General features: G+C 33.9%; 11 protein-coding genes across 11 annotated transcripts; 7 read left to right on the top strand and 4 right to left on the bottom strand.

Moving 5' to 3' along the window:
* Positions 1-315: 315 nt before the first annotated feature.
* Positions 316-1,533, bottom strand: ELE39_003711 (uncharacterized protein; the record flags this gene model as incomplete). The annotated part of the gene is made up of 1 exon (XM_067346856.1): positions 316-1,533. The coding sequence occupies one exon, from the start codon at positions 1,531-1,533 to the stop codon at positions 316-318; it is 1,218 nt and encodes a 405-aa protein (XP_067199647.1).
* Positions 1,534-2,206: 673 nt separating this feature from the next.
* On the bottom strand, positions 2,207-4,050 carry ELE39_003712 (T complex chaperonin; the record flags this gene model as incomplete). The annotated part of the gene is made up of 2 exons (XM_067346857.1): positions 2,207-3,901; positions 4,048-4,050. 2 exons carry the CDS (start codon positions 4,048-4,050, stop codon positions 2,207-2,209), a joined length of 1,698 nt encoding a protein of 565 aa, XP_067199648.1.
* A 451-nt stretch (positions 4,051-4,501) lies between these two features.
* ELE39_003713 (kinase) lies at positions 4,502-5,641 on the top strand (the record flags this gene model as incomplete). The annotated part of the gene is made up of 1 exon (XM_067346858.1): positions 4,502-5,641. One exon carries the CDS (start codon positions 4,502-4,504, stop codon positions 5,639-5,641), a length of 1,140 nt encoding a protein of 379 aa, XP_067199649.1.
* A 312-nt stretch (positions 5,642-5,953) lies between these two features.
* On the top strand, positions 5,954-9,034 carry ELE39_003714 (peptidase insulinase-like peptidase; the record flags this gene model as incomplete). The annotated part of the gene is made up of 1 exon (XM_067346859.1): positions 5,954-9,034. One exon carries the CDS (start codon positions 5,954-5,956, stop codon positions 9,032-9,034), a length of 3,081 nt encoding a protein of 1,026 aa, XP_067199650.1.
* A 409-nt stretch (positions 9,035-9,443) lies between these two features.
* On the top strand, positions 9,444-12,488 carry ELE39_003715 (peptidase insulinase-like peptidase; the record flags this gene model as incomplete). Its single annotated transcript, XM_067346860.1, has 1 exon — positions 9,444-12,488. One exon carries the CDS (start codon positions 9,444-9,446, stop codon positions 12,486-12,488), a length of 3,045 nt encoding a protein of 1,014 aa, XP_067199651.1.
* Positions 12,489-13,023: 535 nt separating this feature from the next.
* On the top strand, positions 13,024-16,083 carry ELE39_003716 (signal peptide plus transmembrane domain or GPI anchor; the record flags this gene model as incomplete). Its single annotated transcript, XM_067346861.1, has 1 exon — positions 13,024-16,083. The coding sequence occupies one exon, from the start codon at positions 13,024-13,026 to the stop codon at positions 16,081-16,083; it is 3,060 nt and encodes a 1,019-aa protein (XP_067199652.1).
* A 542-nt stretch (positions 16,084-16,625) lies between these two features.
* On the top strand, positions 16,626-17,939 carry ELE39_003717 (uncharacterized protein; the record flags this gene model as incomplete). Its single annotated transcript, XM_067346862.1, has 1 exon — positions 16,626-17,939. The coding sequence occupies one exon, from the start codon at positions 16,626-16,628 to the stop codon at positions 17,937-17,939; it is 1,314 nt and encodes a 437-aa protein (XP_067199653.1).
* Positions 17,940-18,163: 224 nt separating this feature from the next.
* ELE39_003718 (uncharacterized protein) lies at positions 18,164-19,999 on the top strand (the record flags this gene model as incomplete). The annotated part of the gene is made up of 1 exon (XM_067346863.1): positions 18,164-19,999. The coding sequence occupies one exon, from the start codon at positions 18,164-18,166 to the stop codon at positions 19,997-19,999; it is 1,836 nt and encodes a 611-aa protein (XP_067199654.1).
* A 102-nt stretch (positions 20,000-20,101) lies between these two features.
* Positions 20,102-22,408, bottom strand: ELE39_003720 (uncharacterized protein; the record flags this gene model as incomplete). The annotated part of the gene is made up of 1 exon (XM_067346865.1): positions 20,102-22,408. One exon carries the CDS (start codon positions 22,406-22,408, stop codon positions 20,102-20,104), a length of 2,307 nt encoding a protein of 768 aa, XP_067199656.1.
* Positions 22,409-22,913: 505 nt separating this feature from the next.
* Positions 22,914-23,531, top strand: ELE39_003721 (DNA-directed RNA polymerase II RPB5; the record flags this gene model as incomplete). Its single annotated transcript, XM_067346866.1, has 1 exon — positions 22,914-23,531. One exon carries the CDS (start codon positions 22,914-22,916, stop codon positions 23,529-23,531), a length of 618 nt encoding a protein of 205 aa, XP_067199657.1.
* Positions 23,532-24,033: 502 nt separating this feature from the next.
* Positions 24,034-25,872, bottom strand: ELE39_003722 (queuine tRNA-guanine transglycosylase; the record flags this gene model as incomplete). The annotated part of the gene is made up of 1 exon (XM_067346867.1): positions 24,034-25,872. The coding sequence occupies one exon, from the start codon at positions 25,870-25,872 to the stop codon at positions 24,034-24,036; it is 1,839 nt and encodes a 612-aa protein (XP_067199658.1).
* Positions 25,873-26,337: the final 465 nt, after the last annotated feature.

A 26,337-nucleotide genomic window follows, 5' to 3' on the forward strand; every position in this document is an offset into this window, starting at 1 on the left:
TATTGGTTGCTTTGTTTTTGTTAAATCCGGTCAATTTAATTCTGCAAGATTGTGGCGCCTAATTACGTATTTGTGGGAATTAGCGAATGTAAATTACTATTACAACGTTAATCAGGATTAATAATCATTTTGAAAAAAAGAGGGATAAATAAATGAAAGGTAAAAATAATACGGTATTAGTAAGTATTGGGACTTTAAATATTAATATATATAGCAAGGTAGATGATATAAACAACAGTTTCCCTAGTATTTATTAGCATTAGCTATAACATTTAGTATATATGAAATCCAAATATTTATAAATAACAGATCATATCAATACCCATTATATACATCCGAACGAGTAAATTTGGGCTGGTTGTTCTGGTTTGATGTTTGTAACTTATTATATTCAGATGTACCAGAATTTCTATTCGAACAGTCTGTATTTGAAGATGTTGCGATGTTTCTATTTACAGATATGGTAGGTTTGGACCAATTAAGGAAAATCTTTGCTTCACTTCGAAGTTTATACGAAACATCGGAGATGTAAGGTTGGGTGAGGCTATTCATATTTGATGACGGCTGAGAAGAATCCAATGTTTGAATATCCAGTACTTGTCCTGTTGACTTTTTAGTACAAGTACCTAAACTAACATCATTTTCATCAGAAAACTTTACTGCGGTATGCGACAATTTATCAGTATAATCTTCTGAATTATTATTGTGAATAACATTACCGCTAGTCTTAGTACTACTTTGTTTTTTTAGCATTGTTATACGATTTTGTTCTTTTTTCTGAAAGATATGACTATTAATTTGTATAGAAGTAGTTATACCTGGCCCATTAGAAATGCTTGAACACACATTTTCGACTAAAGACTCTGATTCTTCTAAATTTGACTTTCTCTCATTCCTTTGTTCAACCTTAGAAAGCACGTCATTCAACAATCCATAATGCTTGTAAACGTTAGGAGGAATTCCATTAATCTTGATGTGCACATATAATGACCAGGAAGGGTAAAGAAAAAAGCAAATGAATAATATAGAAAGTAAATAAACACAAGAGTAAATAATATATCCACGGATAACGGAAGCAATCAAAGCATAAACGTTTACTATTAGTTGAAAATTCAAATGTAAGAAAAAGAAATATATGCATCGAGAATTTGAAATTGTGCATCCAATATAACCAAGCACACCGCAAAATATACCAAATAATACCAAAAATAGCCCCAATATCATCATAATGGCAACAAAAAGAACTGTTTGAGTTCCAATTACTTCTGTATATAAATAAAATCCCTCAAATGCCAACAAGCCTAACCAAATGCATATCGAAATTACGGAGACAAGCCTAACAAATATGTCAAGCTCACAGCCTAGTATATTTGAAGCAGGCTTTATAGGAATACAAAATAGGAATTCTGGGAAACTCTCACATTTCTTACCCTGTGTTGTTCTAGTTGCTTTTCCGGGATAAGGAAGTAAATGGTGTTTAAACTGCTCTCTTTCACCCTTCTTAGAGTGAGATAAACGACGCTGATGTCGCATATTATGGATTCTGTTCTTGCATGCTCTATAAGCTTTTTCCAGGCAATATTTCCTAATTAATTGATTAATTTTTTTAAATTACCCTCAAATATTAAGTTGCCCGCCAAAACTATCGTAGTACCGGTATTGTCACTGCATCTGCATTTACGCAAATTTTTAGTAAAAAATAATTGCATGTGGACAAAACTAATTACGTGGTCTATTAAAACAAAAAAATTCAAGTGCACAAATTAGTTAAATACCTTATTTTTCAAGAAAAAAAATTAGAAGTTATACGATTTGTGCTTGTACTAAAAATGATGTCTTAACAAATGTAAAAATTCAGAAACAAATTGGAAAAAAAAGACCACTAATAAAAAAGATGAAATATAACCATACTAATAAGTGTGCGATGATTAAATACTTTTAAAACAAAAAAATAAAAAGAAATATTAAATTAATAAATAATATATTACGAATTAATAAGTGGAAATAATCTAATTATGAAGCTGATGTAATTTTCAATCAAATAACTCAGATGAAATAGGAAGCGAATAGTAAGAGGATGTAAGCTAAAGCAATATAAGCAATAGCAAGAAACTTTCTATTTTAAGTGATTTTTAAACTTCCCTTACTATTCTTATAGAATGGTGGCTCCTCTATTACTTTCCAAGTTCATCTTCCTATCAACTCTCTAGTCCATGTCATCGTTTTGAGAACGAGGCTTTGGACCTCCAGCAGGTTTTGCCATAATGATCTCATCTATCTTAAGAATAGTAACTGCTGAGTCTGTTGCTAATTTTAATGCAGAGCAAAGTGTACCTAGATGGTCAACAATCAATCCTACCCCCTGTTCGGTATTTGAGATACAGTCAATAATTGGAGAGGTTTCAGAACGACAGAAGACATTTATTCCTTTATGTGGTTGGGAACCCTGCTGATGTACTGCATGGAGTGATGCCAAAAGATCTGTAGAATTCAGTCCAGAATTCTCTGCTAAGAGTCTTGGAAAAACGTCCAAAGCTTCAGCAAACATATTTACTGCGTACTCTTCCATTCCAGGAACAGGTACATCGGCGGAGTTCTGTTGGCATTCGCTTTTAGATTTGTCATATGTTCTCAAGCATCTAGAGAGTTCAGCAAAGGTAGCTCCAGCACCAGCTACAAATCGATTATCTTTTGTAGATGATTTAACAACAGAGACAGAATTTGCAATAGCCCTTTCCATTTCATCCAACATTCCCTGAGTGGCACCTCTGAGAATAACTGAGCTAACTTTGGTGTTAAGAGCATTAATTACAGTCACCTTCTTTGACCCAATTTCTTCAACTCTTATAGAACTGGCCTTTCCAACTTCCTCTGGGAGAGGAACCCCTAATCTAACCATTGCAACGGCTCCAATACTTCGGCAAATGCGTCTTAGTTCCCATTTGGAAGTTATTCTTAGAGTTAATATATCGTACTTGTTACAAAAGTGTTGTGCAATATCTGAAATTGGGCCGCCTGCGATAATGGCATCAATCTTACCGGTTTGTTTGATATCTTTAATCAAATTCTCAACCAGAGATTCCTCGCCTCTAGTAAAATCCAAAAGCTCTTGAGCATTATTCAAAACAACTGTTCCCTTAGCCTCTGTCCCGGTCATCTCTAATCCGCATCCTAAAACCATAACATTAGAGACTCTTTCCAAATTTCTAATTGTACCTCCAGGTTCTCTGTTAACCATCATGCCATTTATTGTAAATGATTGCATTGGGGATCCTCCCAAAAGCTTAACGATTCTCACATTGTCAATGTTAAATTCTTTTAATTTATCTTCATCTGGCATTATGCTTGTAATAGCTTCGCATGTCAACCTTGTGATTAAATCGGAATATCCTATATTCTTTGTTAAAATCAATGATCTCACTATTCCAGATAAATCCTCAACATTTTTAAAGTTAGCAACTCTATGTGCTACCATCCCATTTAGTAAAGATAATGATCTTTCTAGAGCTATCTCATATCCCGCTACAATATCTGAAGGATGCAAACCATTATCATTGAGAAGTTTTGCAGCATTCCTCAACAATTCTCCTGCAAAAATTAAAACCGTATTGGTTGCATCACCGTATTCTTCAGCTTGTCTCTTACATGCCATTACCACCATATTTGCTGCTGGATGCTGAATATCTAGTTCTTCTATAATTGTCGTTAAGTCACTAGTAATGAACTGTTTTCCGAGATGATTAACAATTAACTTATTCATGCTATTTGGGCCATATGATGTTTGAGTCATCTCACTTAAATTCACGCAAGCTTCAATGTTTCTCAATACGGCCTCATCCAAGCCAGAAAATGCCCTACTTCCATCTTTTAATAAATTTGTGATTCCTGGTCTTAATTGGAACTAAAAGCAATTATGAATTAATTAGTGAAAATAAAATTAGGAGAAATTGGTCAATTTTTAATAGCTCAAACTAAAAATAATAAAGGTAAATGAGCCAGTTTATCTCATTCACCTTATTATTGGCCAATTTCTATACTCGAACTTACCATTGCTTCCTATTCTTTTTTCTTGACCAACAATTTTAAATTATTCTGTATAACTGACCACACAATTTACCCTCTTTCTAAAAAACAAGAAAAAATGTATTTCCACTTCCCAAACTTCTTCCAGCTCCCCCCTGTTTTGGCTCCCATTGGTTCATTTTCAAGTATGAGACATGATGTCTTAAATGATTATTTGAAGGGCTCATTGTTTCCCGCCTAACCTGAAAAAATTATATTAATATTGGGGAAAATAGCATTGTGTGGGAAATGTTTTTCTAAATAAAAAGTGTTTAGAATAAAAAAGTGCAACATTTTGACCAAACATTTAGTTTTGAGATATTTATTGAATGGTTTGGAGAATTATTCAGTGTTTGATATGTTTGAGGTTCTAATGATCAGTTTAATATTAAAATGCTAAACTTATCGGAAATACGTCAACAAGAAAATAACTAAGAAGATGAAACTCCCAGATACATTGGAAATTAAGGAAAAACTTTCAAAAAGAATATTTAATGCGAAATACAAGAGCCAGGAGGTTGTGCTTAAATTATTTACACCTGACGATTTGGATGGTTGTGCCGCGCAGATAAAACATGTTTTTGATAAGTATGAAGGTACAGATTGTGACTACTTGGAAACATCGTTAGATGACAGAGTTTTGTATTGCGTAAAGATACATTACTTGATTCAAAGAAAGCTAGGAATATGCATGACATCAGAATATTACTGCAAAGAAAGGCAGGAATGGGTTTTTGAAACGATAATAGGTGGTCATAGTGATTGTTCTGAGTCCTCCCAATCGGAGGAAAGTACATTTAAAATGGTTAAAGATATGAAAGCTTATTTTGTGCAACTAATTCACATTTTTGGCGTAAAGTTTGATCAGAAATCCCAAGTTTTTACTTCTCAGGACCAATTTATCGGCCTGATTTTCCCTAGGCTGGGGCAACCATTGATGAATTTTACACAAAGTCATAGATGGGTTCCAAATCCTATGTATCTATCTTCTGTCTTTAGTGATGAGATATCTATTGCTCACATATTCGAGGATGTTGTAAAATCTGTTTTATTTCTCTTAAAAGAGTTAAATATTGTCCATAAGGATATAAAGATTGAAAACATATGCACTGAATCAGACGACTCAAAATCAAATAAGATACATCCTATACTAATTGATTTTGGAGAATCTCAGATTCTAAATGATAATGGAATGCTTAGAGATGCATATGGGACTCATACAATGCTACCTCCTGAAGCATTTACATATTCACTTTGTTATTGCAATGATGAGAACTATATGGGTTATTCTGCGGAAAAGAGAGAGGTTTGGGCTCTCGGCTGTCTATTGCACACTCTAGTTTTTGGCTATCCGCCTTATTTTGATATATTCACAAAAAAATCTCCTATAGAGTTTCAGTTGAACCTATGTGACAAAAACAAAACTATTGATATTCCTAGCTACTCTAATGTGCTAAATGCAAATATCTCACACGATTTGAGAGACCTCCTTAGTAGTATACTAGTCAAAGTCCCTAATGATAGGTCTAGTCTTGAAGATGTCTTATTACATCCATGGTTCCAGCTAAAGTTAGTATAGATTAAAGGCTATACTGCTCCCGAACGCTAAATAGCAATTAGATACTCATAATGCTTACTTTTATTTATATCTGTTTGCCTTTTTAAAATTTCTAATTTATACATGCATTTTCGCAGTTCATTCGCATGTGAATTTATTTAAACATATAAAGATCGTTGGCGCCATACGTGTCTTATTAATTAATAGGTCAAATTATTAACAAAATGCCATTTGAAAATAAGAATAGATTGATCTACTGATAAGCACTCACAGGTGTTGATAATTACTTAAATAAATATATTTGTAAAATTTAGATTATCACCTTAAGAGAAAATGAATTACAATTCTCAGGAATTAGTTCAAAAAGTGGATAATATATTACTTCCAGAATGCGAGGATAGAAAATACAGAGCCTTAGAGTTGAAAAATGGTCTAACAGCCTTTTTAGTATCAGATAAAGAAACTAAAACAAGTGGATGTTGTCTTACAGTTTACATTGGAGCTATGTATTCTCCTAAGAATTTAAATGGGCTGGCTCACTTTCTGGAGCATATGTTATTTTGTGGGACAAAAAAATATCCGAATGTGGATGAATACCAGAAATTTATTTCAAACCACGGAGGCAAGAGGCAGGGGTCTACTACAAGATCAACTACAACATATTACTTTGAAATAAAGAATAATGCCTTTAATGAAGCATTAGATAGATTTTCGTCATTCTTTACAGAACCATTGTTCTGCAAGGATATGACTGAAAAAGAAGTCTCTGCAATTGAAAATGAGTTCCATCTTAAATATCATAGTGATGAAAGAGTTAGATTTCATTTACTTGCTCAGTTGGCAAACAAATCGCATCCTTTAAATTGTTTTACTACAGGAAATAAAGAAACTTTGGAAATTAAGCCTAAAGAACTAGGGATTAATCTGCACTCTGAGCTTTTAAAGTTCTATTCCTCCTATTACAGCAGTAATATCATGTCAGTCTTACTTTATGGAAAAGAAGATTTGGATACATTGGAAAAGTATACCATTAAATATTTTTCAAAAATTCCAAATCACCAGGTTAATTGTTTTGATTATACAAAGATTTTCATGGAAACTCCTCCTTACACACGAGAAACTTCAATTGGAAAAATTATTAAGTTAATACCTTATGAAACTGACAAAAGATTAAAAATATACTTCCCACTACCTCCTTTGGACAAATATAATGACAGCTGTGCTCCTGCTTATATTACCCATATTATTGGACATAAAGCTGAAGGAGGAATATCTTCGATCTTGAGAGCTAAAAAGCTTGCTACCGGTGCTTCTTTTGCAATTACCAATGAAGATCCATGTGCGTTAGCTCAGTTTGGAGTTATTCTAACTGATGACGGCTACAATAATATTGGACAGGTGTTGGAAATCATTTTTAACTTTCTGGCACTATTTAAGTCAACTCCTATTGTTCCAGAGCTAGTTGATGAGTTTATTGCGATTACCAAAGCAGGATTTACCTACCAACCAAAATTCTCAATTCGTGATTTGTTTTTGTTACCAGCAAAGTACCTTAAATACAAATGTAAATTTGAGGAAATCCTTTCTTCTGGTTGGGTTGTGAAGAAATTTTCACAAGATGACGTATTCTCTATTTTAGAGTATTTAAATAGTGAAAATTACTTTATCTTACTATCTTCACAAGCAATTGAGGAAGAGTATAAAAGAAGTCAAGAAAACTTTATTGTTGAACATTATTATGGGACAAAATATAACGTTTCAGATCTAAATGAAAATTTATTTTCGATAATTAACTCCTCTTCACCAGAAAAAGCCTTGAAACTTGGACTAATTTTACCAAAACCGAATCAATTTGTATCTACAAATTTTTCAATAGTAAATCCACAAGAAGAATGTAATAATGATTTCTCAAGAATCCCAGAGCTTTTAAATTTTGATGAACTCAAAACTCAAGGTAGGACAGATCGTTACAATAATAATACTCATCCTTTGAATATTTGGTTTAAACCGGACACAACTTTTAATTCTCCTCATTCATTAATCAATATGAGATTAGTTGCTGAGAAAATTCTAGAATTCACAGAAAACTCATCTTTTGAGAATTTTTCAAATCTTTCTAATGAATTAATTTTCCAAGTGTTTGGTGAAATATTGAATGAAATCATGTATAGAAGTTTGCATGAACTTTCCTCAGACATACTAGCAGCAAGTTTATCTTACACAATTAATTTCAATGCTAGGACAAATGTATTTGTATTACAAGGACTTGGACTTTCTCACAAACTAAACTATTTGGTTTCAACAATGTTTGAGAAATTGTACAATGAAACAGAAGTTAGAAAATATTATGATGAAACCATATTAATTCTAAGCAAGGACTGGAAAAATAAGATAATCAAACCAAATTTGATTTCGTTTTCATTAGAATGCATCTCAGAGTCTCTATCTCCTTTTTTCTTTAATCATCAAGAGAAATTAAATGTTTTAGAATTATTTACTTTTGAATTGTTTTGCATTATAAGACAACATTTTTTGTCTAACTGCAGACTTGAGGGATTAATTATGGGGAATTTCTCAGAATCAAATGCCAAGAGTATTTCAATACAGCATTGGAAGAACTTAATAGATTTTCAAAGCTCTTTTAGAAACGAGACAAAATCATGCGGAATAAGAGTAGAAAAATTTTCAATTGTTGATTTGAAAGAAGATATCTATACGTTAAAATATATTCCAAATTGTACTGATAAGAATGGATGCTGGATGTTGAGTTTTTTTCTTGGAGAGTATAATTTAAGAAAGCAAGTCCTTTGTGACTTAATTTTACCTTTTATATCAAGTGAAGCTTTTGCTGATCTCAGAACCAATCAACAATTAGCCTATGTTGTAAGAGCTACACAAGTATTTTCCTCTCCTGCAATTATTATTGGATACTATTTACAGTCATCTGAGTATACCAATGCTTTAACTCTAGAAAGGCTTTTAGAGTTTCATATTAAAAAAACAAAAGTAGAATTAAAATATAAATTAAATGAGGAAATGTTTATAAAACTAAAGGATTCCACAGTTCAAGCCCTTTTATCAAATCCAAAAAGTATTTTTGATGAGTATAAGACTTATCTGCATGAAATCAATGAAAGATCATATATATTCGATATAAGACAAAGAAAAATAGATATATTAAATAATGTACAATATAATGAATTTATTGATTTTTATGATAGTATATGGAACTCAAAATCTGTGCTAACAGAAATAAGATCTCAAATAGATGATTCTAAGAATTCTGGTGAAGGTTCTAATTATAAGGATCCGTCTATTCCAAAAAAGTATTTAAAATTAGAAACAATTTCTCAGATTTCAAGGAAAAAAAGCACACCTATGATATCACTAGAAGAAAAATCGGGGAATTTGTGATTCATACTTTAGTGTGTAGGGCTTAGTATTGTATAATTTCTCAATAACAAGCTAAGCCCCAATAAGGAGATTACATGAAAACGGGGGGTTTAAGATTGAAAATGGAATAATTTGATAGAAAAAAAATATTCACTTGAAACTCAAAAAAACCAAAAATATCAAAATTTCAATTCTAAAATTTTAAATCTGTTTTTTTCGTCCATTTATGTAGTTGAATAGTTATTTTACGGAATTAACAGAATTATTGCAACTGTGAAATGGCGGCAAATATTTGAGGGTCATGTGGGTTGAAAGTACAAATATCTGGGAAAATGTCAATAGGGGGGTATTTTTTAAATAGGAATTAAAATAACAAAAATAATAGTCTGAAAATCAAGAAGGTGATTGTTTAAAGATTTATACAGAATAGATGGTAGAAATAAACACTAATTTAAAAGAGGTTCAGAATGATATTACAAAGCCAATTTATGATGATAACAAATATAGAGCATTAATATTGACAAATAATCTAAGGGTATTATTGGTTCAGGATGAGAATACGGATATTTCAGGGGCTAGTTTGTCGGTGTTCGTTGGCTGTCAACAAGATCCTGAAGAACTGAACGGCCTTGCTCATTTTTTGGAACACATGTTATTTTTGGGTTCAGTCAGACATCCAAACCCAGGTGATTTTGATGACTTTATGAAGTTGAATGGAGGGAGTTCAAATGCATTTACGGATCATTTGTCAACTTCTTACTTTTTTGAAATAAAGAATGAGTCATTTGAATATGCATTAGACTTGTTTTCTGCTTTTTTTACATGTCCTTTATTTGATACAAAGTATGTGGATAGGGAAGTTAATGCAGTAAACAGTGAACATAACAAAAATTTGTTATCAGATTTATGGATAAGGTATCATGTAATTTCGTCAATAGCTAGGAATGGGCATCCATTGAAGAAGTTTGGGACTGGGAATGTAGAAACTTTAAAACATGAGCCAGAAAAAAAAGGAATTGATGTGATTGCAGAGCTAAAGAATTTTCACAGTAAATATTATAGTTCAAATAATATGTTTCTCACATTAGTTTCAAATTGTGATCTTGATAAACTTGAGAGTTATGCAATAAAGTATTTTTCAGAAATAGTTGATAAGAATATTGCCCGTATTGATTATTTTAGTGAGTTCCAAAAAGAAAAACCATATATAAGTATTATGGAATCTCCAGAAGATGGTTCTCTCGAATCAATGGTGTATATTATACCTAATAAGGATGAAAGAAAAATATCTTTTAATTTTCAGATTCCTGATTTACGTAAATTTAGAAAAGGACTTCCTGAGATGTATTTCTCAAATATTTTAGGGCACGAGGGGCCAGGGAGCTTAACTTCGGCTTTGAGAAGAAATGGTTGGTGCCTTACTCTAAGTAGCGGGCTAAATGAAATGTATTCTGCTAATTTGTTCGAAATTACAATAAGCCTAACAGAAAAAGGCGCTAGAGAAGTTTTGAATGTAATTGAATATACATTAAATTTTGTGAACTTGGTTGTCAAAAATGAAATAGATATGGAAGTAGTTTCAGACCTTGAAAAACTCTCCCAGCTTGTATTTGACTATAGAAATAGGCCAAGTCTGGATGAGACTATTAGTAATAATGCATTTGTTCTTGCTAATCTGCCTCCTTTAAAAGAGCTTCTTACCTTTGGGAACAGAGTTGAAAAGATGGATATAGACGCAGTAAACTATCTTAAACAATATTTTGATCCCAAGAATATGTTTATCTTATTTTCAATTCCAGAAAATAAAGCTCTAATTGAGGATGAAAGACTTAAAGATAAATTAATTTATGACAGATACTATAAAATCAACTATCTCAAGTTAGAGTTTGGGCCAGAAATCAAGGAAATTATTTCTAATATAAGTCTTCCTAATGCTAGCAAATTTGGGCTCAAAATGCCAACAAAAAATAATTATATTCCAGAGAATTTTGACCTAATGAACACGTATGGCGGTAACATGCATATATTCCCCACAATCCTGGAAACCCCTGGAAATTCGTTTAGTGACAGAGTAGTTGCATATTATAAGCCGGATACAAATTTCCGAACTCCACACGGATTTTCTCAATTCTTTTTCTTTTCATCAAGTAAGGTTACTTGTGAATTACTTGTCCTTGATACTTTGACATCTTTAACATTAAGTAAATTTGTCACAGAAGAGGCCTATAATGCAACTATTGCCAATTTAGACTATAAGATTTCTGGCGGTTACACTCTACGAAATTCAATGAATTGCATATCTATCACAATTTCTGGATTTAATGATAAAATGCACACTCTATTGAAGTTTTTGATTAAATCTCTTGTGGAGCTTAAGAATGATGGTAAAAAACAGCATTATAAATCATTCTTTGAAGATGCTTTAGAGGAGAGTAGGTTATCAGTCAGGAATTCACTTTTCAATCCAGATATACTTGCCCATTTGACTTCGTATAATTTCAGAGAGTTTTATTCCGTTTATACTCCTTCAAAGGAAGAGATTCTGTCTGTACTAAGTACAACTACATACGAGAGGCTGTGCGATCATATATCCAAGTTTTTCTCACAATGTTTAATAAAGTCTATCACTGTTGGTAACCTAAATAAAAATCAGGCACGGGAGCTTGTTGAAACGGTGACTATCAAAGAGTTATTATCATCTGACCAAGCAGATAATTCTAGAATGGAGAAGCCAATAATTAGAAGCTGTATAGATTTAAAAAAAGCAGTAGAATCAGATCCTGAGATAAAATCTAACAGAATCATCTTATCGAAGTCAGTGTTAAACCCTATGGATAAGAATGGCTCAGTAATCTACTCAATTGATATGGGTGAATACAATTTGAGAAACTATGTTCTTTTGGAGCTTTTATCCAAATATTTAGATTCAAATTGCTATTTAGAGCTTCGCACAAATCAACAATTAGGATATATTGTGCATGCATGTAGTTACAATGTGAAGCCAGCTATTGGTATTTATATTTGTGTTCAATCTTCAGATTTCAGTAATCCACATGTTATTAACCGTATCCATAATTTGCTTGATGAACTTTTGCTGGTAAAATTGTCGGAAAAACTTGATGAAGACCAGTTTAATATTCTGGTAGATTCTGAAATTAAGATTTATTCAAATAAGCCAAAGAACATTAAGGAGGAAGTTGCTCAGTACTTGACAGTAATCACTAACGGAGAAAGTGATTTTGATTGGAAAAATAGGGCCATTCAAATTCTTGAAAATTTAACTTATCAAGAATTTTGCTCTTTTATTACAGGTTTAATTAAAAGGCCTAGGGTAATTATACAGTCTGTATCAGCTTTGGACACAAGCAAAAAATGTGAAGATGTAGCCAGCGATTTTGTTCCAAGTGGATTTACAGTTGTTGAAGATTTCAAACATTTTAAAAATACCGACGCATTACTTAATATCGACGTATAAGAATAATTTTTTTTCAACGGGGTAAAATCACTCATTACTCAAAGTAGAAATTTAAGTAAACAAGTTAAACCAACATTTAGAACAATATTTTGGTATTTCTGAGGATTACTCTCAGCTATATCTATCCTGGGCTATTTTAGATTCTAAATACCTGTGAATATTCACAATTAAAAGATTATTCTGCAGCATAAACTATTTATTGTTAATCAAAAAAGAGATAAATAGTTTAGATGAACTAGAAATTTAGATCATAAAGTATATTATTTTTTTCAAGAAGTGAATTCTTAAAATTTCTTCAATACTCATTTTCCATAAACTGACCTTCACTTTGACAATTATAGTCAAAATTTTTATAAAGATATTTGCAATTTGGGCGGGAATCTTAAAACGACACATTTACTAGTAGAGGAAAAAATAATGAAAAAGCATTAAGATTAATTAAGCAAGAGCAAATCTTTTTAATATTAAATAAGTTAGAGGTAATTCTGAATACCAATTATTTGGGTTGTTTTAATGGGATTGGTTAAGGATTGCAATGAATAAGAATTTACTTATTTGCCATTTTCTCCTACAGGTCGTAATTCTATTGTCAATTAATGGAAGTTCATTGGGAAAAAAATTTAATTTGGCAAATTACGAGGAATGTGAAAATCCGGAGTATTTGTTTCCTTGGGGGACTGATTATTTGAATGCATGTTTGGGTTTTCAATGCCACAAGGTTCGACAACATAAAAGTTGGTACCGTTTTTGGGAAAGAAAGCCAAAATATATACATAAAAATATTGATGGCAATGAGCAGGTGATACAATGCTCAGACTGTGAAGGTTTTTTAAAGAAAGGAACTTTATTTGGAGGAATGTCGATTTGTACTCCAATTGAATTTGGTGGTAGTTTTGACACTCCAAAAGGATGGGTATCAATAGCTACGGCAAGCTTACAATTGAATAAGGAAATTAAGAATAAAAGCTCAATTAAGTTAGTTCCAGATAACTGGAGAATTGACGGAGAAACTTCAAAGTCAACTTTAGACTTGTCCAGTTGCTCCACTTCAGACAGCGATTCTGAAATAGCTTTGTCTATATTAGTAACTTTATCAAATATTGCCGATCCTTCCAGAAAGTCCCCGAAATATAGACATATTTTGGGGCTTTCTGATGATTCGATTAATGTAAGAATCAAAACTCTTGGGATTAACATGGAAAACTCAATGGATGGTTTTGAAAATGAAGATTTTTATGATGATAACTTAGATGATGATGGGTTTGAAAGTGAAGATATTCAGCAAAACATGGCTCATGATGATGGTTCTAATGAATACTTTTTGTATGATATGAATAAAGTAGCTTCAACCCACTATAGAATCCCTAGGGACCAGCCATCAAAGGGCAAAGCAAATAATGAACGAAAAGTAAGAAAAAAAAAACCATTCACTGGCGCAGAAAGACTCCCAAGAAAGTGGAAACTTAGCAAGGGTCAAACTTCGATATATTTATCATCCGATGTTTTTAGGCTCGATCTTGCCTCAGATATTCACCCTAACGAACTTGTTCAAGTTGTTCTTACGTGTAATAACAGATACATGAATTGCAACATTCAAGACTTTGTCTCCTGTTTCAATATTCTTTGTAAATCTGTAACAAAGGAAGAACTGATTCGTAGAGCAGCTTTAAAGAAAGCTAAGCAGTTCGTTTCAAATTCTATTATTTCAGGAAGAACAGTGCCTATGGCTCATTATGGCATGCAGTTTCAGCCTGGTTTCCCGCCTGTTGTTGCAAGACCATTGAACAACCAATTTCAGTATCCACATAAAAATAACGTAGTAAATTTGAATGCCATACAAAAGGACTTTGTTCCAACTATTCAAAAAGGAGTTCTACGTGTGGATGCAAATTCCATCCAAAATAAGGTCAACAATGGGATGATTATGGGTAAAAATAAAGGAGGGGTACCTGCTAATGTTAGAGTTCAAGCAAATGCTTCTGTTGGAAAAGGTAATGTTGGCGTTCCAAGGATGGTTTTTGTTGATAGTAGCGCACAAAATATAAATATGGCTGCAAATGTTAAGTCTACTGGAATTTCAAACATTTCTGTTCAGCCTCCTAAAAATATTACAACAGCTTCTCAGAATGTCACAGCACCAAACGGTCTTCAAATGATTTTTGTGCCAAACCAGGATAAAGTGAGCATTCAGTGCCAAAGTTCAAATAATATGGGTCATGCAAACGCAAATATGGTCAAACCACTATCAAAACAGAAAAAGCAAAATCTCTGTACAAACAAAGTGATAATTCTGAAAGGTAGCAATCACATTACAGACAAAATGAACAATTCTCTAAAACCAACAGCACAAAAACAATTTATTTTGGGGTCTCAAAAAAACCAGAGTACAGTTCCGGAACCAACAGCACCTGCCGCTACTACTTGGTACATTTTAAAGGGATTAAACACTAATATTGATCAAACTTCTGCCAAGTTGATAATGGATCAAAGGCCATCAACAAATAAGACCTCAGCTCTAGATCAAACTAAGTTAGTTTGTTTTGAAGAGCCAATTAAGGCAAAGAATACTTCTAGGGCAGTTCCTAAAGCCGATGTAAATGAGGTTAAGCTGGTTAAAAAGCCAGTAAACATTATTTTGCTTAATGGTGATTTGGATGCAAAACCTAAAAAAGTGACTAATGTAGCTTATCCAGGGTACAAGGTTTTTAAGCTAAATAATATTAATAAAGCTTCAAAGTCAAAAATAGAAGAGATTCTTATCAAAAATGCACCTAAAAATACCAAGAAAACTTGCAAATTAATTAAGCCAAAGTTCAATATTATAAATGTCAGGGCTTTAGAAAATACCAGCAATAAAGATTCCGGAAAAAAGATTCTCAAGTTAGTTCCTGTAGAAGCATCCTCTAGAAGCAGATATCGTACTTTATCATCAGATTTTGATCTTATTAACCAAGACAACTATAGTAACCAGAAAATATACTTAAGACAATCCCCAAGCTCTTATTCAAAGAATAAAGTTTTTATTGAAAAACCTATAAAATTTGGTCCTCAAAAAAAGGACATAATTCAAGTTATTCAACCAGATTTTAAAAAATACGCTTATATTCCAGACAAGAAGGCTTCTTCACTCAAAACAGAAAAATATATATATCCAGACAATATTATAGAAAAGGTTGAAGATTCAGAAAGTTTCAGTGATTATGAATTTGAATCAGATGACGTAGGATATTTGAGTGAAGATGAATTCAGTACCTTGGTCCTGAAAAAAGTTCAGAAAAAGAATGAATCTTTGAAGCCAATCAAATTAGTAAAAGCAGAGACTAATTCCAAAGTCTTTATTCCACCACAAGAAGAAAAGAATGAAAATGATATTAAAGTTAGAGAAAAGAAGAGGCTCGAAAATATAGAAAAACATGAATCTGGATTTGAAATAGAAAATAGCTCTTTAAGTGATTCTTCTGTTTATGAGATTAATAGCCAACACAAAAATTATAATTACGAAAGAAGTACAATGAAGTCTATTTTGGGATATTCAATTTCGATCAGTGTTCTTTTGTTCATAGCATTCATTATAATGAAACTATTCCTGCTTTGATTAATCAGAAATCTAACTCCTAGTTCTTGTGTGAAATTCATGTATTTTAAACAGATTATTTATTGATACTTCACGTACGTCAAGTTTTTCTTAAATTGATTTACTAACAACCTGTAAATATTAAAACCTTAGAATGGAGTTAGGAATTATGTTATAAATTTTTTAGATCTATTTTTATTCAATTATTATTTCGTTAGAACTGGTATTTTGTTAACTTGTGAGAATTTATTCAAGATTTTTATTATCTAGATAATCATCATATTCTAATCAAATACTAAGTTAAATCTAGAAAGTTTGAACTCTTACTTCAGACTGTTCAAAGGAAAAAATAGAAGATAACTGAATTTACGCATTTTTATGGCCGACGTAACAGCATTCACCTTTTTTTTTTAAAATTATGAATTTATTAATGTCAAACATGATGGCGCCAATTTCTTATTTGAAAAAAATGACAAATCAATTTGGAGAATTCAATAAATTGTATTGTAAGTAGTGTGTTTGTAGTATTATAGCACAAAAGACACACATTGTTTGAGTATAAGATGCTAGCAGATTTAGAATTATATCCAGAACGGTCACTCAGATTATTAACGTTTATTAACGAGCAGGAGTTTAGAAATAAGAGAAGTACGAAATTCCTAGAATACTGTACTGAAGAGGAAGTGGAAGACTTTATATACTTGGATGAAGAGGACAGGATAATTATATCTGAGAGTTTTAGGCAAGTGGTGAGGGCTGAGATTAGAGAGTATATTGAGGCGTATATGGAGCAATACCAAGAATTACCAAATGATGAAGAAGCTATAGATATGAAAGAAAAGCTATATACTATTTATGGAAAATTCCAACTTTTTGACCAGAAAAAAGATACCATTTTGTGGGACATGCTAACATTATTGATCTATTTAGATAGTTTGAATCCGCAGATTTGGGATAGAAGGGCAATTTTAATAGGAAAATTATTAGAGAGAAAAGAACTGGAGTCTGAATATATGAGATTTTTAAGCAGTGAGTTAAATCTTACAAAGCTTGCACTATGCCATACCTTTAAGTACGGGGAAATCTGGAGTTATTTAGAATATATATTAATTAAACACTATGAAAGAGTTAAAGAAAGCGAGCTAAAAAGCATGAATAATTATGAAATTATTAAGTATGTATTAGAAGATAATTATGAGTTCATTTGTCTACAGATAGACTCATATGAACACAACTACTATGCTTGGAGTTTAGTAAATTGGCTAATTTACGAATTAATTCCTACCATAATTTCGTTAGATGATTCAAATAAGCCTTATAAATGTAGTGAAATTGGGATATTTGAAAGGTGGGTAATCAAGTTGATACAAAGGCACCCATCTCATTATGGAGGATACCATGCACTGGTAAATCTAAATGAAAGCAAAATAGATGCACAAAGTAAATCAAATAAGCTCGAAGCATGCTCAGTAATAAGATTGGTATACCCAGAAGAAACAATTGATATGCTTAGAGTTATCATTGAGTGTTTTGATAATCATTTTGTTAACTGCTTCTCAGTAGTTCTAGGCTTCAGGTATGCTAATTTCATGCTTTTAATCGATTCAGTAGATGAAATGTCTCATTTCCAAATTTTTGAAAATGAAATAAGGTGGTTCCAGAAACAAGGTTTGGTTGAAAAAATGTCCAGGAGTGAAAAACACCTCGAAGAATTGAGGGAACACTTCTACTCGATTTTATCCGAAATATCAAGCTATCAATATAATAAAGACATTATACAAAATTACTATAATTTGTTAGATTCTGAACTAGAAATAATAAGACAAGGGTCAACTATGTTTTATAAAAGTGATTATTCTTATAAAGATCTGGCTTGAAATATTTACAATACTAACTAAATAATTACTAATTGATCAAGGTTATTATTTATACTATGTGGCGCCAATTGGCCCACAGAATATTAAAACGTCACATGTAATATAAGTTAACTATAAAGGTAAAAGAAAAATAAAAATAAATTAAAAGAAATTAGAAAGCAGATGTTTTAGAATACTGGAGCGGTACTCAAGGGTGTGAATTTGTAGGTATTTTGTTCACTAAAATGACAGATGTTCACTTTCCAAGCGGGAGCTTTGAGGAATATGAAGAAGTGGAAGTGGATAATCTATATGGAATGGATAGATTAAATATTAATAGTGAAGATATAGATGGAGATGGGCCAGAAAATAAGGTTTCTGCATGTTCTACTAACTTGGGAGTCTATAACTTTGACAGTGAGGATGGTGAGATGTCAAGAGAAATTTTTAAGGGATATGGAATAAAAAATGAGACAGATGGCTCAGTTACTGAAACTGAAAGAACAGTCAATGAAAATGAGAGAGAGAGCCAATTGAGAACCCCGCCAAAAAGGCCATTTCTTAGGAAGGGAGAAGGCAAGTCGTTGGTAATAAGCAACTCAAGAAAGGCAAATGGTGACTCTACTACGAGAAGAAGTTCTCAAATTAGGCAGCATACGGCGGCAAAGACTGTTTCAAACTCAGCTCCTGCTAGAAGGTTTGTACGTTCAAACAAGCCGGTTATGCCAGAAGTAGGCAGGAACGGCAAACTAGACTCTTTATTGTTGGGGATTGAAAGTTCAAATTTGACCACCGAGAGTGGGGCGGAAAGATTTGAGATCTTTGATACTGAGGAAGAGTTTATGGGGATCAAATGGGACAAAGAGCAGAACATGGACAGTCAAAAAAGCTATAGAAGCGAGAAAATTAAGGGAAATACTGCAGAAAGGGAGCAGGAAAAGGACTATGACAAGTTGATTCAACAAAAGTTGGATTTGCTCGACGAGAAGATGGAATATATACACGAGACCCACGAAGAAATGTTGAAAAAGAAGACTTTATTGGATAGAGAAAGAAAGCTCCTGGAGAGCCATAAGGTGAATTTTGAAAAGGAATTGAGGGCAAAGTTTGAAAAGAGTAGACAAGAAATAGAATTAGAGAAACGACGCTTGGAAAGAGAAAATAACAAACTAACTAAGGATAAGATTACCTTGAACGACCAAGTAACTCGTTTGAAAATGACAATCAAGTCAAAGGACGCTGAGATCAATAGGCTTACTAAGGAGATTACTCTGATGGAAAGGAAGGAGAAAGAGAGGGAAAATATGCAGAATAGAGTGCCTTTAGGAAGGAAAGAAGTCTCTTCTGAAAGCGTAGAAAAGAAACGGATTGGCAAACCAAGATCTGGTAATCAGAATATTGGAGAATTTGAGAGACCCAGGCTTACAGGAAGTACAAGTATTACTCCATTGACTACCAATTTGCAGACAACTACATCAATATCTTCCAACTCTTCGGCTTCATTTATTGATCGGGACTTAGTTATCGAGGAGCAATTGGCAAGCTTTGACTTTGAGAAGGAATTGGATTTATTATATGGGATTCTAAGTACTTGCTTTGAGTTTGTAGGTGAGGAAGAGGACTTTACAACTTTACCGGGTATTCCAGAGGAAGTAGGGAGACCCTGGTGTGATATTGAAAAGCCATATAAGATTCAGAGAGACGATGATTTGAGAACCATCACCTTCAAGTTTCCGAGTGGACTTGTTGAAATTGTATTTTGTGACGAGCAAGGAGATGCTGTTTGCCCAAGAAATACAAGAAAACTACTTTGGACTCATTTGGGTTGGTGTATTCTAGTCTATCCAAATAGAGACATTAAAGCAATCAAGCCTGATAAAAATATTACTTACCATTATGTTGAAAAAGACATTGTCAAATGTGTGGTGGGTACCAGTGACCTACTGAATTACGATGGAGAGACAACTAAACTACATTTTAGCAAATTCTTCTCCCTTGGGCAGTTGCAATGCGTTGATCCTGAGACCAGGAAAACATATATAATTCACTCCGATATGTCTAAGCAAATCCTGAATGGCTGATTATACTCTGGAGGCTACCGGGAAGCGTATTTAGTAAATAGCTATTAATTAGAACTTTCTTAATATGTAAATGTTACTAAAGTTTGCAAGATATGACTAGAACTAGGCTAAGCTTTTCTCTACTTGAATTGTATAGTGGTTTTGTAAGTGTCTAGATTCCTCAAAGTCCGATAGAGTTCTCCAAACACAAATTGGAAGCCTGTTAAACTTGATTATAGATTCGCTGAGCTCGCTATTAAGGTTAGGGAGCTCAATGGAATCCACTCTATTAAGGATGAGAATCTCTCTTTTGCTTCCTCCTTGTGTCTCATAAGACGAAATCTCTATTTGGTTTGGAAGATTTGACGAGATAATTTGGCCAATCATTGTCTTATTGAAAACAGGAGCCAGAAAGATGGTAGGAAGAGCTTCCTGGATACTTTGGTTTGAGTAGTATTTGATTGTAGATCTAATTAGCTTCTTTGAAATGTCCCACGAGCAATTATAGGTTTTAAGAATATTCGAAATATAGCATACTGGAATAAGTTTTTTCAATCTTTCAATCAGCTCCTTGTTCTTTTGGTGTAATTCAGCCAATTTAAACTCTTCCAGAAGCTTCTTAGATTTTGAATACAAGTCATTCAAGTGCCAATCAAAGCTGGAGTCATCGATTAGAGGCTCACTCTTTCTTACATGCATCTTCATATCTGCCAAAATACTTTCAAAACCTATTTCCATTAATATAAACTTGAAGGCTTTCATTTCTCCAAAATATTTGTTCCTTATTGATTCCCACAGAGAGTGCTTTTCCTTTAAATCAGACCCTTCATTTTCTTGAGAATTTTCGTATCTTCTTCCCAAATATTGACTTCCTTTGTAAATTTCTATTGCAATCCTAATCAGTTGGGAGAAGATTGTTGTGTTATCATTTCTAACCTGTGGAATAAATCTATTCTCATAAAGTTGTTGAGTGCATGATTTCTCGAGCTCATCAAGCAAAAACAAGACTATGTTGAAAATGAGATTTTCGTCTCTAACACTCACCAAAAAACTCCAAAGCAAGTCCGTATAGTCAGCGTCGATCCTTCCACTAGATGAGCCTTTCAGCTCAAATTTATCCTTTTCCACATATGTATCAGTTTCTTTCTCTTCTTGATTTGAATCAAAGTGTTCCATTATAGAGTATCCCCATAACTTGGAAAGACTTCTAATAAACTTCAAAGACATGGTTTGTAATTCTTTCTTTTCAAAGCTGGTACTCGGGTTAGATAAATGATGATTTTGTAGGCTGGACTCTTTGCAGTCAGAACTGGAGCTAATTAACAGTTCTAAAAAGTTGATTCCTTCAATAATTGAGATAAGAGACGGATCCTTAATTTGATTGATGTCAATTTTCAGAAAAATTAGTCCTTCATCAATACTTGAAGGATTAACTTTGGGTATATTTGGGTACAGGACATCTCCAATCCCCAAATTCCATCTCACAAAAATAGAAAAGCAGGTTCCAGGAAATGTGTTGATGCATTTTAACCTATTAAGTTTATTGTGTAGAATAGCCTCATCATTAATAAGAGAGGAATTTTCCTTATTACTACTCTCATAGTAGTCAACATTAGTGGCTTCAGAGTAGATATCAAATCTGGAGACTGCAGAATAAGCATCTTGATCCAAAGTTAGTGAAGAAGAAGTGGTAACTTGACTTTGAATAATCTCATTGATTGCAACTTTTTTGCAAGTGGATTTTTGGTTATCAAGTTTCGTTAAAAATCCAGTTGGATTACAAACCGTATACACATTAAACTCACAACTCACATCTCCCTTTGGATCTAATACTATGTATAATACCAAGCCTTTCTGAATGGGGCCTACTTCAATTCCCGGTTGCTCTTCTTCTACATAAAAGACCATTCTAGAGTTCAGCTTCACTTGCCTTATAACCATAATATATAAAAGATCCCTAACAGCCTTAAAACTTAAAGGATTAAGATTGGACTCCAGAACAATGTACTTATATTTGATATTGAAAGTGAAGACCTCTTGTGAAACGTCTTTACATTGTTCCACGTTTGAATTGATACCAAGAAATTGGCTATAATGTTTAAGCAGTCGAAGAAGGCAGCTCCTATTCATAGGAGAGTTCAGATCCTGACAAATACAGAGCCTTATAGAATCAAAATCTGGATGGTCAAAAATTCTGGTTCGGAGAGATCTCAAAACTTTCTGTTGTTGTTCTGGACTCATATCCTCTCCTTGTAGATTATCTTTAAGCTGGGAAATTAAGAGAAAACCACCCGGAAACCTGTTATTTAAGGAGTGAAAGTTCTCATCTCTTGTGTCCAAAACTAGCAAATTTTCCAGCATTACTGTCAGGTTTCCGGTATTTTCTGAAGCAAGTTCATTCAACCTGAGTAGCTCGTCAAAAAAGTCCATTTTCAGCTAGACTCCCACAAATACACTCTTGAATATAACTGATCGCACTATTTCTTCTGAATCAAATTACAACCCAAAAAATCTCATTTTAAGAAAATTTATCCTCTTTTCCTTCTAGTAATTATTTCTTTCACACAAATTTTTTTGATTCTTTCTTGGTTATATAACCTATATTAATTTAATAGCGCATTACTATACAACTTTTGGCGCCAGAAGTACCGTATTATTTTGACTATGAAAAAAGCAAGAATAAAAAGAGCAGGGAATAAGAATACTTGATTCAAAAAGAAAGTTTAAAGTTTTCTTGGAATAAAGCTTTGGATTTCGGATTTAGGACTGAATGTCTTAGGAGTTTGATTGCTCTTTAGTCTAGAGGAATCCGGAGGAAAAAACCAAAGGTAGTTGTTTTTTGAGCAAAACAATTATTACGGCAGAAAGGTGAAAAACAAGCACCGATCTGGATTCTTAATACTCAGAGGACGGAGTTAGGTGGGTTTCAGTAACCATGGACAATAGTGATAATCGGTTTTTTCGAGCAAGGAGGACACTTTGCGAGATGCTAGAGGATAGGGGGTACATAGTTTCAAGCCAAGATAAAGAAGAAGACTTTTCAACTTTCAAGGAAAGGTTTGAGTCTCATCAACGTTTGAGGTCGAGAATGTTGATGGTTGCTTCTCATAGACAGGACCAGACCAAGCGAATTATTTGCTATTTTGCAGATGAATCAAAGAAAACTGGGGTCAAGCCAATTAGAGATATTGTAGAAAAGATGGACGAGCATGCAATACAGCGAGCGATACTTGTTTCTCAGAATGTATTGACAGCTCACGCTAAAGTGGCCATACTGGATGCAGCTCCGAAACATTATATTGAGAGCTTTCTGGAAAACGAACTTTTGGTTAATATTACGAAGCATGAGTTAGTTCCCAAACATATTTTATTGTCAGACGACGAGAAGCTTCAGCTTCTGGATAGATATAAAATCAAGGAAACTCAGCTCCCAAGGATCCAGTATGCTGATCCAGTTGCTCGTTATTTTGGTTTGGCTAAAGGCCAAGTCGTCAAAATTATTCGTCCTTCAGAAACTGCTGGTAGATACGTCACTTATAGGCTGGTAGTATAGAGGTGGGTTGGATTTATAAGCAACTCTCGTTTCTATAAATTAGTACTATACAAAAATAGCTAGTAGAAATAGATGGATAGGCTAGTAACCCCGCTAGAGAATTAACATCTATTCGTCCCTGACCAACCCTAAAAACAAATCTCTCTCTCTCTTTCCACAAACGAAGAAAAGCGAAGGGATCAAGCTATGCATCCATTATCTTAAATCCTAATATTAATTATCTAAGTAATACAAAAATCTTTGGGGCTAAATGTCCCCAAATACTAATGCCAAGTGTTAACAAAAAAAATGGTATTCAAAATAAAATACCCATAAGTGAAGTAAACTTGTATTGTTATCAAAACTTTGAGTTTGTCATATTCAAAGGAAATGTAATTCTTTTTGAAATCCAAACAGTAGTTGAGTTTCAATTAAAAATATAGCAAGAGTAAATTCAAGTCATATTTTTAAGAGTACTTGAGCTTGCATAACAGCTTAAAACACCGTCTATAGTCATCTATTTTCACTTTTCACGTATCAATTCTTTTTGTAATCTTCCCTTCATTCCATCAAATGTGTAAGTTTCCAATGCAGGTTCTGGTAACTTAATTGGATGAATCTGAAGATCTGTTTGTGTATATATAAACCAAGTCACAAAATCTTCGAGTCTTCCATCAAATATAGCCTTCCTTATCGACAATAATAAACCTTGATATTGCCAATAATTGTGCATGAATAACAGTGAAAGCCCTAAAATCTCACCAGAGTTGATCAAATGATGGATATATGCTCTCGAATGAAAAACTGGACTATTCTTTGTTAGTTTTTCCGAGTCACAAGAATACCTTCTGTCATTCAAGTCTATATATTTGGCGCCACCGAAAGACCCCACTCCTGCATTCCCTGCCGCTTCACTCTTCTCCATATCTATTCCGCACTCGCTATCTGAGAAATCAAACTCTAATAAAAATTTCTCAATTTTCTTCTTCTCTTCGTCACTATAATTGATGATCTCCTTCTGCTTCAAAAACTCGTCAAGGTTGAATGATAGCGCGACCCCACTTAAGCTGCATCTGTAAACATAAGGACACTCGACAATATCTATTCCAAGGTATATTGCCTGTAATAGCTCTATAGGGCTCCCGGTGCTAAGTGAAATTAGCCTTAATTTACTATCAGGAATGTGATCCACAACAGCTTTGATGCACTCAGCCCTTATCGACGACTTCTCTGAGTATCCCAGTCCGCCAATGGCCACACCCAAAATTATTTCATCCAGCTCACTGGCAGCTCTGGGTTCACTTGAGCTTTCAACCCTGAGCTCAGCATCGCCTTTATTTCTCGAAAATCCAACGTTTCTAAGGCCTTTGCCTGTGCCCCTACATAAGTCCCACACACCCAGGGCAGCGGCTGCTCTATAGTTCACAAACTGAGCTCCCTGGATGTTCGCTAACACCTTTGTCCTCAGCCTTTCAGATCCAGCAGCAATAGAGGTTCCTCTACCGCCCACATCTCCCGTTAAAGAGTCATCACCGTTTGTCTGGACATTGCCTTCTTCTCTTTCCCCTAGACTACCTGAACTCTTTCCCTTTAGTTGCTCTATAAGGGCTAGTAGCATCTCGTCAGCTCTCTGAATTGACCTGAACGAGACATTTTTGCCATACTGACCTGTTTGAGCCTCTTCCGCAGGGGAAATCAAAAATGCTGGCTGGAAATGCTCCACAGATACAATCAAATCGTCAATGCTGACTGTCGCCCTTCCGCTCTCAGTCTGAACCAAAATCCCATCCGAGCCATTCCAGCATGACACCCCAGGAATCATAGGCTGACGAAACATCAGGTATCTGACATAGTCCTTGTTGGCTAGCTGAGGCGGGGGCTGCTCCAGCATATCAAACTTGCTTGCATTGCTCTCCTGCATAGCACATGTAAGACTTCCATTACGATCATCATTTTTCTCTTCAAAGGCCAGCTCTCTCCTCTTGACTCTCTCCAAGTCTAATCCATGTCCTATTAGGAGATAGTCAACTTCGGGCATCAGGGATGCTAGCTCACAATTTTTCGTTTGACTCGATTCAATCTTGGGCAAAATGCAATGAGGCAAGCCCCCAAAGGTTGGAACACTGAATGACGGGGTTGCAATACTGGCTAATCCGACACTTTCTTCGGTTCCGAGGCTTGACTCTGCTCCAATTCCCGTTACCCGGAGGCTCCCAATTACGTCTGGGGCTCCAGAAGTTGTCTCAATTTCTGAGTGTCTTGTCATATTGTGTTTTGAAAGAAAACATTTGGGAACCTCAAGGAATCCCAGTCTGTACCTTGCACCTTTATCATCATGCATTAAAATTCTAAAATTAACCATTGTATTAGATTTAACTAATTTGCCAATTTCGAGGCGTTTTCCCCTTTTTAATTGTTAAATCCCCAATAGACATTTCGCGGTTTTTAGAACACTGAATAGACACGGATCAACAATTTGTTAAATAAATCATAATAAGCACTGACAAAAAATTCACTTGTCAAATAATGATGGTATTAGTAGCATTTCATGATGGTAGTTTTGGCAATATTAGTAGTATTTTAGTAGTGACAGGATCAGTATTGTTGGCCATGTTGGTGGCTTTGGTGTAGTGGTCGTTTTAGTCGTAGTGGTGTTAGTAGTAACAATATTATCACAACAGTAAGTTTCTCCTCCTTGGTCTCCGGTATGCGCGCAAGACCCAGGTCTAGATATGGTTTTGGGAGGATCCAAATAATCTCTGTTTCAGAGGCACTGAGCTTCAGACCTCATATAACAGGGTCCATAACAACTTTGTCAAACATAATT

This window comes from Cryptosporidium sp. chipmunk genotype I (assembly GCF_004936735.1).
Source record: "Cryptosporidium sp. chipmunk genotype I strain 37763 chromosome Unknown contig_8, whole genome shotgun sequence".
Taxonomy (NCBI): Eukaryota; Apicomplexa; class Conoidasida; order Eucoccidiorida; family Cryptosporidiidae; genus Cryptosporidium; species Cryptosporidium sp. chipmunk genotype I.